Source organism: Heloderma suspectum, chromosome 2 (assembly GCF_057233095.1).
Source record: "Heloderma suspectum isolate Gila_16-S chromosome 2, 16-S_ref, whole genome shotgun sequence".
Classification (NCBI taxonomy): Eukaryota; Metazoa; Chordata; class Lepidosauria; order Squamata; family Helodermatidae; genus Heloderma; species Heloderma suspectum.
Genome location: NC_139459.1, coordinates 17,034,071 through 17,055,391, shown reverse-complemented (window position 1 = coordinate 17,055,391; position 21,321 = coordinate 17,034,071). Strand labels below are relative to the sequence as shown.

Below are 21,321 nucleotides of genomic sequence, written 5' to 3'. Positions count from 1 at the left end.
GAGAGCTGCTGCCAGTCACTGTCGGCCAGGGATGCAGAACCTCTTTCAGTCCAAGAGCCTCATTTATTTTCAGAGAAGCTCTTGGGGACCGCATTCCAGGGGTGGGCGGGGCCAAAGGCAAAAGGGGCAGGCCCCAAAGTACCCCAAGCACCAGCATATTTAAGCTTAAAGCTCTTACTGTCAGTAACTAAGTCTTAAGAGAGGCATTTCCACCTTTCCGAATGGAAGGGAAAACGGCACAAAAGCCAGGAAAGCACCAAACTGTTGGCAGTAGGGGAACAGTAGCGGGGACAACGGGACGAGGCCTGGCCCTCTGGGGTACCTCGGAAGGCCAGATTGCTCCTGGTGTAGCCAATGCTGAGCTCGACAGACCAGTTCTCTGATTTGGTATCAGGCAGCTTCCTGTGTTCCGTGACGTGTGGTGCATTAGGCTGAGTGATAGTGACTTGTTCATGGCCGTCCTTGAGTCAGCTTTATAGGTGAGGAGGGATTTCGACACTGTAGATTTTAGGGTTCCCTTTGTGTGTGTTTTGAAGAAGCAAGATTAAACTCCCCATAAAAGCCTCTTTTTAAAAACGACTAGGATCTAGAACAGTGCAGATCCTATTCACAATGTAAGGGGGCTGGGTAAGGCTGGGGGCAGGAGGAAGGAAAGGGAGGGAGAGAGAGAGAGAGACTACCCCCTGGCACAAGAGGGAAACCCTCGTTTATTAAGGTAGCTGCTTTCAACTCCAGTGTCTGGAGGGAAAACACTGGGAATTGCGTTTTCTCTTTCAGCTCGAAAGCTTTTGAGAAGCGAAAGCATCTACAGCCTCCATCTGGGCTTGTCTCTTGGTGGGTGGGTGAGTGTTTGTTTCAGTGTGGCATGTTCTCTGTTCCAGCAGCCAGCAAACAGTCTTTGACCAAACATTCAGAGGCTTTGTTTGAAATGCAGGGAGAGAGTTTGTTGAAATCAAACCCTGACTTAATTTGTTCTTATCTTGTGTGCGTTTGTGCAAGTGCGCGCGTGTGTTAATACACCATACACAAATGGAAGGAAACTAGTGAAACTTTGCCAGAATCTTTATGCAAATTGGTGAGAATCAGAGTGCACATGAATATATATTTATTTGTTATAACTATTTTAATGTTGATGTCTGCACATTTTCATCTTTCCTCCAAGGAGCTCAATTCAGACTTGCAATAAGGATGGTAGAGACCTCTGAGACTTGCAAAAGAAACAGGAGTAAACTGTAAAATTCCCTCTCCCAAGATTCCTCAGGCTAGCGCACATGTACTGTCTTAATGTTCATATCCTGAGCATCGCATGCATGGAGTGCTTCAGGAACTGTGGAAACATCCAGTTCTTACCTGCCAGCACACTCCTATGCCACTGTCTGCCTGCCTGCCTGCCTGCCTTCTCTCTCTCTCTCTCTCTCTCTCTCTCTGTTACACACCCATACACACACATCCCTTGCACCTCTTCTGTGGATGCTGCTGAGATTTGAACTGGGAGGAAGGAAGTGCCTTCCAGAGGGCTTCTCCCTTCCTAGAATAGTTGCTTTTGCCACCTTGCCCTGAAGCAGCTGTTTGTGCAAGGAAGGAAGGTGCCCTCTTGATGGAACTTCCTTTCAGATCAAACTATGGTGGCGGCTGCAGCAGCAATGAGGGAGGGAACTGAGAGTCACAGGGGCTGACAGAGGTGGGGACAGGAAGAACGAAGAAAGCTGGGATGTCTCCGTGGCATGGAGAATGCTATGTGAACGGAGTAGATGAGGAGTGGAAATAGCGAGTGTGTGCATGAGGGAGGGGACATATGAATGGGGTGGGTGAATGGGTTTTTGTGCTTGGGAGTGTGTCAGGGGTTCCTCTTATGACCTGGACCCCCTGAGCAACGCCTTAAGGATGTCTTGCCTCCTTAAGAGCCCCACCTTCCATTTACGTTTCACTTTCCAATAATGCAGGGTTTAGGCTGTAGACATGGAGCGATTGACACTCTAGACACAGGGGTTAACCACAACAGTTTACTGGCAAATTAAAGCAAGCAAATCACAACTAAAGGTATTTACATATTAGAGATGAGTGATATAAAAGGCATTAAGAGAAAATAAAGTTGCAAAATGCAAGTTCCTTTACCCTAGCTGTACTTAGACTTCTCCAGGTTCCTCCCCCTTTAGGCTCTGGTCTCCCTGACTGTGATCTCACTGCTCTCTTTTTTCTGACTCTCTCTTTTTATACCCTCCTTCCCCAAGACCAAAAGTACTGCTTCAAACCTGAAGAAATGAAACTTAACTGGGGAACTGAAACTGGAACTTGACTGGGGAAATGAAACTACTCCTCTCAGGGATAACCCCTTCCTACAAAAAACACCAGGCCTCTTAAGCCTGACCTTTTTTCCTTTTGCCTCTGTAGGCCTCAAACCTTCACAGAGTGAACAGCCCTAGAGAATGTACTGCAATCTTTTAAGCCATCCACATCTGTGAATGTTCATAGGGGTCCCCATTTGTTATATAGTCGATGTACTCTGTGTGTCAAGGATGCAGAACTGTTTTAGGCTGGGGGACCAAATCTGCCCCACCAGGCCTTTTGTGGGCCTTATGATGTCAGTGGGTGTGGCCACACTCAGTGTCATCATTGCCCCACCCTCTGGGCATTTTGTCCTTCTCCGTGCTGGGAGTACTGTGCCTCCTTGAGCACAGAGAAAGGGACTCAGCCAGTGCTACATGAAACCACTCAGCCAGTGCCAGGAAGAGTGGCTGCTCCTCCTGGCACTGGTTGAGTCCCTGGCTCTGCATGTCACACATGCCATACAAATCTACTTGGCTAGCACGGAGGGGAGCAGCTGCTCACCCTGGTGCTGGCCGAGTCCCCCTGCCAGCTGCATCTCCACTGTTACCTCCGATCTGAGAATGAAGATGTCAGTGGGGATTCCTCCAGGGGGCCAGGCTTGGATGTTCCACAGCCTGGATGCAGAATCTCAGTGGGCCAAATTAGGCCCATGGGCTGGAGGTTCCCCATCCTTGGTATATGTAGTACTTGGAGCTAGTTTACATGTGTGTGCTACTCACTGGATGGCTGGAATGTTGAGGGGTGGCTTGCATGTGTGAACAACCCATCCCATATTGAAACACCAGATAGATGTTCATATAGTCTTGCATCACAGCACACACAATCCTTTTTGCATTGAATCCTTTCATGCATTCAGCTACAAGTCTTGAGAAATCAAGTGGTGCACACGCATTTGTTAACCAGTCCATAGGTTTTGCTGGCACTGGGAGTCTATATACTTACACAAAGGTGAACTTCCTTGCTATCCTGAAAGTGTAACTTGACTTTTTCTGGCAGTGCTCTGTCTATCCCTGAGGGTTTTCCATGTGGCCTAAGAATCATCATGAAATGTATCTTGCAGTGGTTGTTAAAATCCCTATGAACGTTTCAAAGAGAACCATGCCGTTTTGATTAAAGGTAGATAAAACGGAAAGTTATGAAGAAAAGGACTTTGCTCGCTGTCCTCAGGAAGAGTTCGCTGGTTGCCCAGTTAATCAGGCAGAATCACTGAACTAATCATGAAAAGGAAGTTTTAAGTGTTTGTTATACATATTATGGAGTAGAAAATATAAATTTTAAGCAGAGAGTCTCTTCCATAAGCCAGCGGTGGAACATAAGTTGTATTCTCTTCTGTTTTTATGGCCAACTTCAAAAGGAAAAGATTTTCTTCCTCCAATGCATAGCTTCAGCTATGGAGCAGTATAGAAAGGTAATAAATAATAATAATGGTGTTAACTTTCATTTTTGCAGCCTAACTCATTTTGAAGCCTTAGGAGAGACAGCAGCCTCTCAATAGGCACATCAGCATGTCACTTGAAATGACAAATTGTCACGCACTCTTTTGAGTAAATTTACTTAAGGGGAAGTGTGACAAGAGGTCATTTTGTAAACCTTCAGGCAGCTCATGTCTGTGCTGCCTCAAGTAAAACGCCTCAACAGGAGGCACAGCAACGCATGGTTTGCAGTGCTAAAAGACTACCTGCCTTAAATCCTGAGAACACTCAGGGGAAGTTAGAACCACTTTAATGAGATAGTAACTTTCCCCGGAATAAACCCAGAAATAGAGCTCTCATCATACAATGCCTGGGCCAAGATGCCAGCTGCTCCAGCTGTTCATGGTATGTTCTGGGATGTGTCCTATGAAAAACAATTACCTATGATAGCGTGGTCACCAAGAAAATCCATTAAAATTGTGCTAAACTAAATATGAGTTAGCAGGTAACTAGATGCTTGCTTTTACTAACCTGCATTCTCCATTTCTTCTCTACTAGTGTGTGCCAAAGACTTCTTGTATACAACTCTGGGAGGGGAGCCATCCATCGAAGGAGTGGATGACGCAGATGATTTTGAGAAAACCAGGCGTGCTTTCACCCTGCTTGGTAAGGGATTATTTTAAAGATGACTTGGACAGTTTCCCAACAGAACGTATGGATGACACCGCTGTCCTTTGCAAGGACTGGGAATAACGTGATAGTGTAACTCTTGGAGGGGTGTGTGCGTTCGTGTGCGTGCATGTGTGTGTGTTAGAACCTAGTTGTCTTTACCCTGATTTTCTAAGTATTTAATTTGAGATGACAGGTTTTTATGCATTCATCAACATACTTATGGTTGCCTCATTAATTGTTTAATTAATGTGGATGTCCTTTAGCCACATGAAAGCAATTCTCACTTTATATTCCCTCTGTGAAAATTGGATATCAATTGTTCCTTTCAGGAGTAAAGGAGTCCCATCAGATTATGATTTTTAAGATACTTGCTGCCATCCTGCACCTTGGAAACATGGACCTTGAATCGGAACGCGATGGAGAGACTTGCAGTATATCGGTATGTTTGTAGCAGACGTGGAGAACTCCATTTGTACAATTTACTTTGCCCTTAAATCCCAGTTAATAGCTTAGGGCTTTTTCAGTTTTGTATAGCATCTCTCCTGTGTGTCTAGGTTGTGGGAAGTTCTAGGACAGCATTCCACAATCTGGTGCCCTCCAGGTGTGTTGGACAGCAACTCCCAGTGTCCCTGGAAATGATGGGAGTTGTAGTTCAACTTATCTGGAGGGCACCAGGTTGGAGAAGGCTGACCTAGGCAGATGCGTGGAATAGCATGGGAGGAGATGGCCCTGTAAAGTATCCTGATCCTAGCCAGCAACTCTCAATTCAGGTAGCCTTTCTCAACCTTGGGTCCCTAGATGTTGCTGGACTACTACTCTCATCATCCCTAACTATTGGCCATTCTTGCTGAGGATGATGGGAGTTTCATCCAAACACCTGGACACCCAAAGTTGGGAAAAACAGAAGCAAACATCTTCTGGCCAAATGCTTCAGGGGTGAGTTTTGAGCTGGTTATGAAAGAAGAAGGAGAGAGCTGGCACCATGTAGGTGTTCTGGAAAGGAGTTCCAGACATAAGGGACAGAGAAGGAGAAGTGGCAGAGCCCTTTAAGGGATCAGGAGACCTTTGGGCACAGCTCCCATTCATTTCAACAAGGCTTATGCAAGAGAATTTTCCACTGGATTGTGCTTCAAGGGTCAGACCTGTCTGATTTCCAGCATGTCAGCTTTAATAATGACCCTCAGAGGTGGGTGATTTGCCTTCTTCCATGGTAGGTTGGATTGTGGCAGTTCAGAAAAACAACAACATGGACACCTGAACAAACCACAAGTTTATGAGCTACACAGCTAAAAAAAGAAAGTGTCTCTAAAGGTGCATTAGCAATGCCCCTTTCCTCTTTGTGTATGTTTATTATTCCAACAGTGCAAATGCAATAATATAAACACAATAGTATTACTTCTGATTATGGGCAATTGTCATGTCCCATTTCAGAGAAGCTTTCTTTTTTTTAATTAAAATATAAAAATGTGCTTTGCAGTGCTGCTGCTGTTACCCAAGAGATGGTGCAATGGACTGTTTAATTTCAGGGCTTTGACAAATTGGGCACATAAGGAAATCTTCTCTTATGGTGTTGTCTCCCCTTAATGATATTGCTGTTATTTAATTAAAATGTAAGTGTAGCTCTGTGATGCTAGATTCGTCTGTTAACTCGTTTAATTAGTGACGAGGCAACTCAATGTAGCAAAACACGATGGTGCAGAGAAGACAAGAGCCTTGTGTGGCCCTCACTCACAACTCAACTGGATGTCATTTTTCTCATTTGCTTTCTCCTTGAGTTGCACGCATGGTAGCTATACATGGAAACTTCATGTTTTGGGGCAGTATACCTCCGAATATCAGTTGCTGGGGAGCAACAGCAGGAGAAGGCTCGTAGGCTTCCTAGAGGCATCTGACTGGCCACTCTGGAAAGCAGATTGCTCAACTAGATGAACCTCTAATGGACCCATGCTGCTAGCACTGGGCTGATCCCATATCACGCTTTCTCCAGCTTTTGAGGTGCACAGTGTCTTATAACTGGCCTACCTTACAGGATTATCTGAAGCAGTCCTCCCCAACCAGGTGCCTTCCAGATGTTTTGGACTTCAACTCCCATCAGCCCCTGCCAGCATGGCCAATGGTCAGGAATGCTGGGAGTTGTAGTCCAAAACATCTGGAGGGTGCCAGGCTGGGGAAGGCTGAGCTATAAAGTAAAGATAAGATCTGGAGGACTGGATGCCCCATGCCCCGAATTTAGCCACCATTTACAGAGGGCCCTACCCATTATTAAACAACTCAAACACGTTTTCTGTGTCTTGAAGATACAGGCAAAGGGCTCTTTAACCCCATATTTTCCAGTCTGAAAAACAGCAGAAGCTCTTTGAGGTCTCCCCATAAGCACCTCAGCTGTTTGCTCCTGTTTGCCTCTGTCTTGGCTTGTGCTTGGAGATCAGTAGCCAAGGCGCATAAGGGGAGAGAACTTTGTAATCTCAGTCATTTTTCATGCTCAGGACTGGAAAGATCCTTTGCTTGGGTCTTATGGGACAGAGTCAGTGAGGATGGAGCCATATTGCTAGCCCTTCCACCCTTGCTCAGTCCAAAATCTGGTCCTTGTTGAAACATTCCTTTCTGCGTAGTCTTTTAATAGCATGTAATTTCTCAAGATTTGACAAGGGGAGGCCTGCAGGTGTGAGGCTCAAAGTGAGCTGACCAATGGCATATTGTTTTGTCATTGCAAAGCAGTGTGAGATCAAAGTTATGTTTTGCCCTAGAAATAAGCAGGGGATAGTAAGTCACTTACAGCCACTTCCTCCTCCCAGTTTTCTAGACGTTAAATTTAAGGTGAGGCCAGTTTACAAAGAGGAGGGCTCCAAATGTTAGCCTCCACCCCTCTTTAAAAAATGGGCAACCTGTCTCATGCCTATCCTAGACCCATTTGCATTTGGATCAGCCTTGAAATGGGGCTTGCTTTCCCTCCCCTCCCCCTCCCCCTCCCCCCTTTATTTATTTATTACATTTTTATCCCGCCTTTCTTCCTCTTGCAAGGAACCCAGGGCAGTTTACGTAGTCCCCCTCTTCTCCATTTCATCCTCACAACAACCCTGTGAGTTAGGTTAGGCTGAGAGTCAGTGACTGGCCCAAAGTTACCCAATGGGCTTCATGGCCGAGTGGGGACTAGAACCACGGTCTCCCGAGTCCCAGTCCAACACTCTAACCACTATACCACACTGGCCCTTCCCTGCCAATCCCCTTCCAATGCAAGCAAAATACCCCTACTTTTGTAAGGTGGCTTACAGGTGGTGGGAGAAGACCATAGCTCAGTGGTAGCGAATGTGCTTTGCATGGAGAAGGTCACAGGTTCAACCCCTGGAATCTCCAGGTAGGGCTGGGAAAGACCCCTGTCTCAGACTCTGGAGAGCCACTGCCAGACAGTACTAAGTGAGATGGACCAATGGTCAGAGTCTTTATAAGGCAGTTCCCTCTGAAAGCTCACCCAGTCACTCGCAGACAGGCCAATTGGCCAGCCTCTCCGACCAATCTCACATCTTAAACTGATGGATTTGACCATCCTCAGAGCCATAATTTCCTTCAGGGATCATGGCATATGTAGAAAATTACAAACTGTGGAGGTGATTGGTCCAGCCACCAGTTAATATCCCTCTTTTATAAGGGTAAAGGGGTGTGTGCATGTGGACAGGGGCTCACGGAGGGCAGGAGCAGACAGTTGTTATGAAAACATCTGGGTTTTGCAAGCATTCATGGTAAATACTCAAAGCGGGTGGGAAATTCCATATCAATATTCCCATGGTGCATTTTCCCACCCCTTGGCCATATCGAGCTGCCATGAGACAGAGAAACCCACTACCTGATGATCCCAACTCATGTGGTGATTTATACTATTTGGTATAAGGAGTAGGACATTTAACTTGGGGAGACCTGAAAAAATGCTTTATTTACAATAGTTGTAACCTACAACAGAGGTGGACAGATTTCAGGTTTTGCGTGAGCTCCTTTGAACCCCGGTCCAACAATTGAAGTCAGTGCAAAATAGTGGCTTGGGACCTACACTAGGAATGAAAGAAAAAAGTGCCTCTGAGCACATGCTCAGCCCAGGAATGAGGTATACAGTCCCAGAACTGGACTTTCAGTCATTCCTCCCCCCCCCCCACACACACACATACCTTGCTTCCCCCCTAAGCATTCTCTGTTCCAGCAGTCTAATTTAGGTGAAGCGGAGGTCTTTTTGTTTTCATCTTGTTAAACAATAGGATGTCACAAACTCATGTAGCAAATGACCCAGAGTCCTAGCAGGTGATCTTTATCTATCTTCTGCCCCCTGGTTAGAATAGTAATGTAGTTCTTAAGGATCTTGATGAGCCATATTAATGATGCAACATATTATGAGTTGAATTTGAGCAGCACCAAAATTACTAGATGACGCTGGAAGCAGTATATCTGGAAACAAGCTTCATCTATAAAATTGAAAGCCTCCTTCCCTCGCCCTCCAAGTTAATCAGAAGGGCGGGTGGGTTCTTGTCATCTGGTTGCGGCCACCATTGCATGCTTTGCTGAACTGGATGTCTTTCTTTATATCCTAGAAAGAGGATGAACACCTGCATAATTTTTGCAGATTGCTGGGAGTGGAGCGCAGCCAGATGGAACACTGGCTTTCCCACCGGAAACTGGTCACCACTTCGGAGACCTTCATCAAGACCATGTCCCGCTCGCAGGTTGTGAATGCCAGGAATGCTCTGGCCAAGCATATTTATGCCCAGCTATTCAACTGGATTGTGCAACATATCAACAAAGCTCTGCACACAACCGTCAAGCAACATTCCTTTATTGGGGTGCTGGACATTTACGGGTAGGCAGAAAGCCTTCTTTGGTTTCTGTTGCGTCGACATTTTCTAAGCCGCTGCATTTGCATGCTGGGACAATTCTACAGTTGATTGTTAGGGACTACTTCTTTTGCAGTGCACTGTGGGTGTTGGAGTTTTGTGTGCTAATAGTGTGTCTGGTTGCTTGTATTTGCAGGAATATAACACTGACGCTTTGCATTCACATAGCACTTGCAAGGAAGGTTTCTCAAACGCAGGCATGGGGGACTTTTTCTGAGATTACTAGGGCAATGATTTGCTGATTTGCTATAGCCGCAAGTGCAACCACCGCACATGTCCTGTGGCCTCAGCTCTGGCTATAGTTAAATCCCAGTTTGAGAGTCACTGCTTTGCAATGTTCAGAACACTTCACATGTATTCCTGCAGTATTACTTAACAACAGCCCTGTCAGGTAGGCCAGTGTTGTAATCCCAGTATTTCAGGTCAGAACCTAATAGGTTAAAACAGATGTGGAACTGTCAGCACAAGTTAAGCCTGTCCTTAGATCTCTTCACAGTTCTACATAAAATAAAGAGAATGTGTAGGAACTACAGCATTCTCTTAAAAACAATATCTTGCAATGTATTGTGCCATTTTTTCAGATACCCTAAAACATAAGAATTGCATTGCTGGATCCAGTTCAGGAGTCCATTTGGATTCCCTGCTTTCTTCCAACAGTAGCCACCCATTGTGCCGCCAGAAAGCTTATAGGCAGAGCACATTATACTATTCATGCCTTGCTGATTGTCCCAGCATTCATCAGTCACTGCCTCCCATCATGGAGGCTCCGTTTGGCTAATGTCCACTTATAGACCTGAATTCCAAGAATTTGTACACTGTGTTGTTGTTTTTAAAAAGACATCTAAGCTAGTGGCCAACACCACCTCTCGTGGTAACTAGTTCCATAAGTTTTTAAAAACTTATCTGATACAATTATATTCCACCTTTTCTCCAAGGAGCCCGAGGTGGTGTACATGATCTTCCTCCTCCTTTCCGATTTATCCTCACAACAACCCTGTGAGGTAGGTTAGGCTTGTGACAAATTCCTCCTTGCCTAGGGAAGGTATGATATGGGATTTTTGTATTTCGCTGGATCATGGATCAGCAGGTAACATATCCCATGCCATATTCCAGGAACAAAGTGCCACCAAGAAAAGTGTAAGTTTACAAAATTCCTGGTATTGGCATACAGGGCCTAATCACATGTGCACAGAGGGAGGGTGGCTAGGGGAAATCTGGGGGGGTGTAGTGGAACCACCACATATGGGCCTGTCAGACAGCTGAGAATCACACGGTGCTGCATGGTTCCACTACGCCCCCCCCCCCCCGTAGTTACAAGGCGAACTTACCTGAGTAGTTAGGGCACATCCTGACATCCTCCATGGTGTGAACGGGCTCCCAGTGGCTGCTCCATCATCTGGAATGGCTGCGCGACCATCAAGAAAGTCCCTGGAGGCTAGAGTGTCACCTGCATTGGTAGACGATCTAGCCAGTGGACTCAATGGCCCCAGCCTGGAGGTCCTCTGGAGCCTGTTTAAGTCACCGGGGAGCCCACCACTTGTAACAGGAAGCCACCACGGGTTCCCTTAACCCTTTTGCAGGGGGTGGTTACCTGGGGTGGCTTAGTAACCATGTGGAACATGGTTTTCTCCCCTCACACACACACATGACACGCTAAGCCACCATGGTTTCAGGAATTTCCCCAACCACCATGGTTTAGAGTGATGTCTGAACAGGCCCACAGAGTTTTTAAATATATTCTGGGTTCAGGTGCATCTTTTCATTTTTTTTAATGAGAGTATTATGAAATGGGAAGCAAATATCTCTCAGTCCACTCTCTCCACACCATTCATAACCATGTCCACCTTTATCATCACATGTCACCACCCCAACTTTGTCATCTTTCTTAAGGAAAAGGCTGCTTTAGCCTTATGGTACAAAAGAGGTAAACAAATTGCAGGAGAGATAGATAGACAGACAGACAACCTTTTAAATTTCCCTTGATTTCAGAGAGAGAGAGAGGGAATTTCCCCTTCCAAGGGCAAAGGTTTGACAAGCCAAAAGCTATTAGTGGCGAAGAAGAAGAAAAAAGAGAGGTATACAACCAATGGAAAAAAGTATATCCTGGTCAGAGGACTCTGAGTTGAGAATGGGAATGTGAATTTGAGGATAATACCTTTAGAATTATCTTTAGAAAGATTAAGTTAGACATGAGGATGTCTGTTAGTGTGAAACTTTCTCTTCTTTCACCCACTGAATGGCACTTATGCTTATTTGTCAAAGAAGTGGTTGTGGGGGGAGGGGGGGAGCAATCACTGCCCTAAAAATAAAATTTAAAAACTGGGCTAAAGTGGCATTGTTTAAGTGATCAAAAGGATGCTTCAGTGCAAGGAGCTTTGCCAGCAGAGATGTCAGGAATATGATCTCTTTAGCAAAAGAGCATTATCTGTTAGGAATAGGGATGAAATTAGCTGCTGCTGTCTTCTGTTCTTGCACCTCCCTTTCTTAGGATGTGTCCACAAAGGCACAAGTCACAAAATCAAGGCAGTAGAACCCACCTAGTGCCCCTACCTCCCCAAAGGTTGGACTGCCATCCCCCAGGTCACTATCCATACAGATTACTGCCTCGAGCTTAAAAACCGATGCACTGCAGAAAGGTTTGCTGTGAACACCTTCTGACATTGCAGAGAAAGCAGCAAGAGAAGACGCCTGAGTGATTTGTGCTTCTTCTTGCCAGAGTTCTGGGTCTTGTTTCAAGGAAAATGGGGGCGGGGGCAGATTATTATTTATAAAGCACACAGAAGTACACTAGCCAATCTGCCATACAAAAGGTCCTTGAAGGCATCAGGCAATGTATCGAGCCAAGTTGCCCCAACCTTGTTTATAGTTCTCGTAAGATAACGACATGTCTGAGAAGCCAAGCAGCCTGGTGGATTAGGAATGGGCCTTGAACTAAATTGCTCATGTTTTCTATAGCAGTTCTTCTGGCTTTGAAATCATAACACACAAAACCCAGATGGGTAAATTATTAATGTTCTTAATGCTTCTAATTGATTTGGGAGCTGAAAGTTAAGAGAAATCTTCTGTATGTAGAAACATACACTGGACAGTTGAAACTTTTTAGAATTGCAGGTAGGCTGATCCCCAGCTAATGGCTTGTTGTTGTTGTTCAGTCGTTCAGTCGTGTCCGACTCTTCGGGACCCCATGGATCATAGCATGCCAGGCCTTCCTGTCCTGCGCTCTCTCCCGGAGCGTGCTCAAGTTCATATTCATTGCATCCGTGATGCTATCTAGCCATCTCATCCTCTGCCGTCCCCTTCTCCTTTGGCCTTCAGTCTTTCCCAGCATCAGGGTCTTTTCCAGGGAGTTTTCTCTTCGCATTAGGTGGCCAAAATATTGGAGCTTCAGCTTCAGTATCTGTCCTTCCAATGAGCACTCAGGGTTGATTTCCTTTAGGATGGACTGATTTGACCTCCTTGCAGTCCAGGCGACTCGTAAGAGTCTTCTCCAGCACCACAGTTCGAAAGCATCAATTCTTCGGCGCTCAGCCTTCCTTATAGTCCAGCTCTCACAGCCATACATTACTACTGGGAAAACCATAGCTTTGATTAGACGGACCTTTGTCGGCAAGGTGATGTCTCTCCTTCTTACTATGCTGTCTAGGTTGGCCATAGCTTTCCTCCCAAGGAGCAAGCGTCTTTTAATTTCATGGCTACAGTCACCGTCTGCGATAATCTTGGAGCCCAAGAAAGTAAAATCTGTCACTGCTTCCATTTCTTCCCCTTCTATATGCTAGGAAGTGATGGGGCCAGATGCCATGATCTTCGTTTTTTTAATGTTGAGTTTCAAACCAGCTTTTGCACTCTCCTCTTTCACCCTCAACAAGAGGCTCTTGAGATCCTCTTCATTTTCTGCCATTAGGGTGGTATCGTCTGCATATCGGAGGTTGTTGATAATTCTCCCAGCAATCTTAATTTCGACCTGTGATTCATCCAACCCGGCATTTCTCATGATGTACTCTGCATATAAGTTAAATAAGCAGGGTGACAATATGCAGCCTTGTCGTACTCCTTTCCCAATTTTGAACCAATCGGTTGTTCCATGTCTGGTTGTTACTGTTGCTTCTTGACCCTCGTACAGGTTTCTCAGGAGACAGGTAAGGTGGTCTGGTACTCCCATCACTTTCAGAATTTGCCACAGTTTGTTGTGATCCACACAATCAAAGGCTTTAGCGTAGTCAATGAAGCAGAAATAGACGTTTTTCTGGAATTCTCTTGCTTTCTCCATGATCCAGCGAATGTTGGCGATTTGATCTCTAGTTCCTCTGCCTCTTCTAAACCCAGCTTGTACTTCCGGTAGTTCTCGGTTCGCATACTGCTGAAGCCTAGCTTGTAGGATTTTGAACATCACCTTGCTGGCATGCATGTGAAATGAGCGCAATTGTGCGGTAGTTTGAACACTCTTTGGCGTTGCCCTTCTTTGGAATTGGAATGTAAACTGACCTTTTCCAGTCTTGTGGCCACTGTTGAGTGTTCCAGATTTGTTGGCATATTGAATGCAGCACTTTAACAGCATCATCTTTTAGGATTTTAAATAGCTCGGCTGGAATACTGTCATCTCCGCTAGCTTTGTTGTTACTAATGCTTCCTAAGGCCCACTTGACTTCACTCTCTAGGATGTCCGGCTCAAGTTCAGTGACCGCACTATCATGGCTATCAGGGACATTCAGATCTTTCCTATATAGTTCTTCTGTGTATTCTTGCCACCTCTTCTTAATCTCATCTGCTTCTGTTAGGTCCCTGCCTTCTTTGTCCTTTATCATGCCCGTCTTTGCACAAAACGTTCCCTTGAGATCTCCAATTTTCTTGAAGAGATCTCTAGTCTTCCCCATTCTGTTGTTTTCCTCGATTTCTTTGCATTGTTCATTTAAGAAGGCCTTCTTGTCTCTCCTTGCTATTCTCTGGAACTCTGCATTCAGTTGGCTATATCTTCCCCTTTCTCCCTTGCTTTTCGCTTCCCTTCTTTCGTGAGCTACTTGTAAAGCCTCATCAGACAGCCACTTGGCTTTCTTGCATTTCTTTTTCTTTGGGATGGATTTCGTTGCTGCCTCCTGAACAATGTTACGGACCTCCGTCCATAGTTCCTCAGGCACTCTGTCTATCAGGTCTAATCCCTGAAATCTATTCCTCACCTCCACTGTATATTCATCAGGGATATGATTTCGGTCATACCTGAACGGTTTAGTGGTTTTCCCGACGTTCTTCAATTTAAGCCGAAATTTTGCAAGAAGCAGCTCATGATCTGAGCCACAGTCAGCTCCAGGACTTGTTTTTACTGACTGTATGGAGCTTCTCCATCTTTGGCTGCAAAGGACATAATCAATCTGATTTCGATATTGACCATCTGGTGACGTCCATGTGTAGAGTCACCTCTTGTGCTGTTGGAAAAGAGTGTTTGCTATGATCAGCGTGTTCTCTTGGCAAAACTCTATTAGCTTTTGTCCTGCTTCATTTTGTACACCAAGGCCATGCTTGCCTGTTATCCCGGTGATTTCTTGACTTCCTACTTTAGCATTCCAATCCCCTATGATGAAGAGGACATCTTTTTTGGGTGTTAGTTCTAGAAGGTGTTGTAGGTCTTCATAGAACCGATCAACCTCAGCTTCTTCGGCCTCAGTGGTTGGGGCATAGACTTGAATTACTGTGATGTTGAATGGTTTGCCTTGGATTCGTACTGAGATCATTCTATCATTTTTAAGATTGTACCCCAGTACTGCTTTTCCCACCCTTTTGTTGACTATGAGTGCTACTCCATTTCTTCTAAGGGATTCTTGCCCACAATAGTAGATATGATGGTCACCTGAATTAAATTCGCCCATGCCTGTCCATTTTAGTTTGCTGATTCCCAAGATGTCGATGTTCAATCTTGCCATCTCATGTTTGACCACCTCCAGCTTACCTTGATTCATTGATCTGACATTCCAGGTTCCTAAACAATATTGTTCTTTACAGCATCGGATTTTCTTTTCACCACCAGACACATCCACAGCTGAGTGTCCTTTTGGCTTTGGCCCAGCCGCTTCACTCTTTCTGGCGCTACTTGGAAATACCCTCTGCTCTTCCCCAGTAGCATATTGGACACCTTCCGACCTGAGGGGCTCATCTTCCGACGTCATCTCTTTTAGCCTTGTGATACGTTCCATGGGGTTTTCTTGGCAAGAATACTGGAGTGGGTTGCCATTTCCTTCTCCAGTGGACCACATTTTGTCAGAACTCTCTGCCATGACCTGTCCGTCTTGGGTGGCCCTGCACGGCATAGCTTATGGCTTCACTGAGTTACGCAAGCCCCTTCGCCACAACAAGGCAGTGATCCATGAAGGGGAGCTAATGGCTATACCAGCACATTCATCCTAATTTTACTAAGCTTAATAGGTACTTCTCTATAAAATACCAAAGTAACCTACATAAAACAAAACAAAAGAAAAACCAATTAAATTAGCAGCTGTTTAAAAAACAACCCCACCCCCCCCATTTCCTGTAAATCCCAACAGTTGGAGGTAGGCTTTTCCCTGGTACAGAGCTTTGAAAACCTGGCACTTCTGGGCCAAATGGGGGAGTTGGAAGGTGCTGTTCTCTCTATTTCCAATGCTCAGGCTATGAGTGCTGTTGCTTATGTAGGTGAAGTATGTAGGTTGAGGGAATCCCAAGGTTTACAAGTACAGGGAAGCTTTAGGAAAAAAATGGGTAGAAATCCTCCAAAATGAGGATTGAACTTGTTCAGTGGCTATAGAATCCTGACTTTGGGTGGGTGGCGATAACTAGGCAGGGGAATGGAATGTAGTGGCTGGAATAGTGAACAAGAGTACTCCATCTGCAAAACTTTGTTGCAAGTCCCACTTGTTAACATTTACATGATGATACTGTCAACAGCATCATCATAATCACCCCAGTCTTCCTTAGGAATCACAGTGGCTTATGTGTATTTTCCCAGGCAGTCTTACAACCAAGATTTCCTGGTCCTGGAACTTTAGTGTAGCTTAGGGAGGAGCACGGATCATCCTGACAAAGAAACATTGGTCATCCTTAGTCAACATTGCCACAACTCTGTGCCAACAGCAGAATGTCTCATTGAAGGGTATTGCATGGTCTCTCCTTCTTCATGGCCATGCAATATTAGTGCAAGAGAATGCATTGTCCGCAAAATATACCACAGGGGGTTAGAATGTGTCCAGTATATCTAGATGGCTTCTGGATTTTAGCCATGTGGGGGATTTGCCTGCCATTGGTACTGAAATGAAGTTATCTCTTCTATGTGACGTGGGTACATGCATCTAAAACGCACAGAATGTACTTGCATTGTCACTCTTCTTTTTTTTTAAGAAGCATTGGTAAAAGAGACATTGAGATGAGATTTAGGTGACTCGGTGTTTGCAAAATGCAAAAAAAAAAAAGTGGGTGGGCACATTTTACTGGTTAGATTTTGTTTTCCTCTTCATTTTAAAACCTCTGTGGCTTTACATTTTTCATGAAAAGAAATCCTTCCTTCAGACTAGCACTGTTACTCGCCTGGCAAAATATTACGGTTCCCTTGGGAGGATATAATTGCAGCTTCACACTTTTAAGCAAAAAAGAGAAATCTTGTTTTGTAGAGAGGTGGTGTGATTTAATGGTTATAATGTCGAGCTGGGGAGATGTGGGCTCAGACCTTGGGCTATCAGCCTAACCTACCTCACAAGGTTGTTGTGAGGATAAAATTGGATAACCCTTATGTTCATTGCCCTGTGTTACGTAGAAGAAAAGCACGATGTAACTATGATTAGTAGTAGCAGTACAAAAAGAAGAAGGAATACTTTAATTCCTAAATTGGAGGTACTCCAATGGAACTATTCTTTTTGCAATTAAATGATGACTGGTAATTTTCACTCATTCACTGTACCAGAGGAAAAAAAACACCCACTCATCTGAAGTGTGCAAGATTCTGCAACACTGTACCTGTGGAAGGAGCGGGGGAAAGCTGATGGCTGCAGCATTAGATCAGGAGACGTAGGACCTACTGAAGTCACACGTCTCCAAGGAGGCAAACCAGAACAGTCAAGGGCTGTTCCCCAGAGGTTCCAGGAGTACTAAAGGCTTCAGGTGACTCTGATAGATTGGGGTGAAGGTTTTCATAGCCTATGAGAAATCAGAAAGATCAAAACCAGATGAGTGGTCCAAGGGCATAGAATGCTAAAGCCCTTCACATACATTAATTCAGCTACCCTTCAGTTCCGCCTTCCCCAGCCTGGTGCCCTCCAGAAATTTTGGACTACAACTCCCACTGTTCCTACCCATTGGCCATGCTGACTGGGGATTGTGGGAGTTGAAGTCCAAAACATCTGGAGGGCACCAGGTTGGGGAAGGCTGGTTCAGATAATCCTTTAAGGTAGGCCAGTTATAAGACACTGTGCACTTCAAAAGCCAGGGAGCGATATGGGGCCAGCCCGGTGCTAGCAGTGTGCTGGAAAACCCGTAGACCCCAGGGTGTAATTCCACCCATGAGTGTGTCAGGTTGCAGCTTGTAGATCCTGCCATGTGTGGATGTGCAGCGGACATTGGATCACGCAAATGGGTGGATGACCCAAAAGCACCAGGGCAGCTGCTGCATAAGAATTGTTTTTTTAAAAAATGAAATCAATTAATTTGAGCAAACCAACCAAAAGAACTAGCACCTCTTAATTAAAGGGTGCAGTTTAAAAGGCTTGCTCTTCACATAGCAATAATAAAAATAGTTGGCATATCTGTAGTGCTTTAGACTATTAAAACACTTCATGTGCATTAACCTTTATTATAATCCTGCGAGGTACGCCAGTACTATTATTCCTATATTGCAGATGGGGAACTGAGGCTGACAGACAGTGGCTTGTCTAAGGTGAAATTTGTACCGGAGGATTCCCAGCTTTACAGTTTACATCCTTAAGCTCTTTGATACACCACATGCCAAGGCTGCCCAAGATATTTTGCTGCCTGAGGTAGAGCAGCAATTTGCCCCCCCCCCCACCAAATTTGGTATTGCCCCCAAAGCCAACCAAGTTATTTTTACACATTTTAACAGAAAATCCCACAAGCACCTCTCCCCATCCCTGGCAGTAAAAAAAAAAAATAATAACCAAATTAAATATCTAACCATTTGCTGCCCTTTTGTGACACCCAAAATCTACTGCCTGAGTTGGCTGCCTCGCATTGCCTAATGGTAGGGTCAGTCCTGGCAACGCCTAAGAAATAATAAAAGCTAAAACGTCCACTCTACAGTGCTTTTTACATGGCTTGTTACACCCTGGGAATTTGGCAGCCCCAAACACCATCGGATCTGGGATGATCATTGCTGAAAATGCTGTTTTGTCTTCCCTGAGGCCATAAAACATAATCTTTAGTTGATCCTAAGTCATAGGAAAATTATTTGTATTCTGTATTCAAGTGCCTGGTTTTCGTGGAAATGTGGAAGCAGTTAATTTTCAACTTTTTAGATTCCGAACAAGAATCATAGCATTGCAGATCCATACCCCACCCCCCTCAAATCCAAGTCTTTGATGAGAAGAATGGAAGTCATGTGTATTAAACTGTCTCTCAAGGAAGACATTCCCTTAATCGACCTCAAAACGGGGGATTGGATTTCCATCAGAGCAACACGCTTACAAACTGTAAAAGTTAATGGTATTATCTTAAGCCTTCAGTCCTCCTGGTCTGTTAGAGTTAAGCTGTTACATTTGACAATAAAGGACCTCTTAATCTGATACCATCAAAAAAATTGGGGAATGTTTTTAACTGAATGAGCCTGTATTAAATAACAAGATTGTCAAGCATGGAGAGTTACAAACATAGCCCCTAAAATGACAATGAAAAGATATTTTAAGCCCTTTATCTTTATGGTCCAGTGAAAACATTCTGCCTAGCTGTGTCTTTATCTTCCCCAAACCTGTATTAATTGAATAGAGAGAAGCTCATATTTCTTCCTACTTCCTTCTCACATCGTTTTTTAAACCCACAGGTGGTGTCATTGTTTATCTGTAGGGGTTTAGGTCAGTAGTCAAGATTTTTCTCACGCTGTGGTTGTCTAAAAAAAAAAAGGAATTTGTTCAAACCGCTAACAACTTGGCTCATGGACATTTTTGATTGGGAGGTACAGCCGATTTGAAACATTCTAATCTTTGCATCTGCAAAAAATTAATGCATTTAATTGCTTCCTAATGAGAGAGACTATCCATTGTTTCTGAGTAGGGCCAGCTCCAGGGTTCAGGGGGGTGGGGCCTCGCCAAAGTGGTATTGGTGACCTCCTGTGTTGGTGGCCGCCCCTGCCCATGGACTTCACTGGCCGCGGCAGCAAACAGCTGAGAAGCCACCACTTTAGATTTCTCAAAATGCTGTGGAGTGCCTGATGTAGTGTTGCTCTTGGTCATTGTGGGACATTTTTAAATGGTGGCTCCCAAGAGCCAGTCATGCAACACTGGGGCCTTCATAGGAACATAGGAAGCTGTCTCATGCTGAGTCAGACCCTTGCTCCATCTAGCCTGGTATTGTCGGCAGCACCTGGCAGGATCCTTTCCTCCCCCTACCTGGAGATGCTGGGGATTGAACCTCGGACCTTCTGCCTACAAGCCATGTGCTCTACCACTGAGCTATGGCCCTTGAGTGCTGGTGGGTCCTGTTGCCTGAGGGTGCCAGGTGCTGACTCGAGGCCTTTTTGTGAGGATTGAGAGGTGAGAATGCAGGTCTTGTGAACAGAACCTAATATGTGTAAGGCTGGACTGGTGGATGTTTGGGGATTAATATATTGGCAACTGGATTTGTGACAGCAGGGGAGAACAAGCAAGACTGTTTAAGGGAGCAACATATCTCCAGGAGGCATAGGGCAGTGGAGCTGAATATCTTATCACTGTTGTTTTCCAGTAAGAAGAAGACACCATAATGCAGCTTTCCCCAACCAGGTGCTCCTCAGATGTGTTTGAGTACAAGTCCTATCATCCCCCAGCCAGAAGTGGGATTTGTAGTCCAACCCGTCTGAAGGGCCGTGAATATTTACGTACTTCGCTATTGATATTTTATAGTGCTCTTCAATGGTAGGCCCAGGGCAGTTTACAAAAAGAATAAAACAATTAAAATGTAAAAATGAAGTTGCTTTGAGAAACCATTCTGTGTACCCTTTACCTAAGAATATTGTTTTGCTCTGCAGGTTTGAAACCTTTGAAATGAACAGCTTTGAACAATTCTGTATCAACTATGCCAATGAAAAATTACAGCAGCAGTTCAACTCGGTAATTTTTGTTTTTAATTTTTTCTCAGTAACTTTGTCTGGAGGTGGCTGGAGGGGCAGAGGTAGAAAAGCATCTGAGCCGGGCTTTTCAAGATTCAGTACACGTAAAAGATGGCAAGGGGGTCCCCAAACATATTACACATTTGAACACACAACATTTTTTTAATCAAGACTGTTTTATTTTCACTGATAACTGTGTATACTATTAAGTATATTTAAAAGTACACAGAAGGACTCAGTATTGTAACGGGGCTACCATATTATACGTACTTCAAGTCAGAAATATATTCAATTGATTTCAGTGGGGCTGAACATGTGCAGACTAAATTCAAAGTGCAGCTGGAAACATCTGCAGCCAACACAGATTCAGAGAATACATAACATGTAGCTGTTGGAGTTGCCAGCCTTCCAATATCATACTGGTCTAAGTAGCAAAACTATCTTCTGTCAGGTAACCAGGATTATAATCTGCCCTCAGGATAGTTTATGATCATAAGCAGTGGCCCTTTTGCTTTTTGTTCATGAGTTCAAGGTCAACCTGCTCCTTCTCCCATCTCCTCAGGGCAAGATGGTTCCTCAGAAGCACCCCCCCCCCTTGTTTTCCTGTGTCTATTTTAGATTATAAGCCCCTTGGGGAAAGGACCTGTCATACCTGTTCTTTGTAAAGTGCCATGTACATATATGGCACTATATTTTTGCTTTTGTTATTGCTGGCTGGGCATGATAGGAGTTGTGGTCCACATCTGAAGGGGCACCAGGCTGGGGAAGG

The 21,321-nt window shown here is 44.7% G+C and overlaps 1 protein-coding gene across 1 annotated transcript in view; it reads left to right on the top strand.

The window, feature by feature from the left end:
* The window catches only part of MYO5B (myosin VB), a 386,556-nt gene that overhangs the window by 204,640 nt on the left and 160,595 nt on the right, over positions 1-21,321 (top strand). The window contains exons 8-11 of the mRNA XM_084832892.1: positions 4,299-4,406; positions 4,742-4,851; positions 8,987-9,252; positions 20,472-20,553. Coding sequence (XP_084689018.1) covers positions 4,299-4,406; positions 4,742-4,851; positions 8,987-9,252; positions 20,472-20,553 — 566 coding nt within the window. The remainder of the gene's footprint in view (positions 1-4,298; positions 4,407-4,741; positions 4,852-8,986; positions 9,253-20,471; positions 20,554-21,321) is intronic.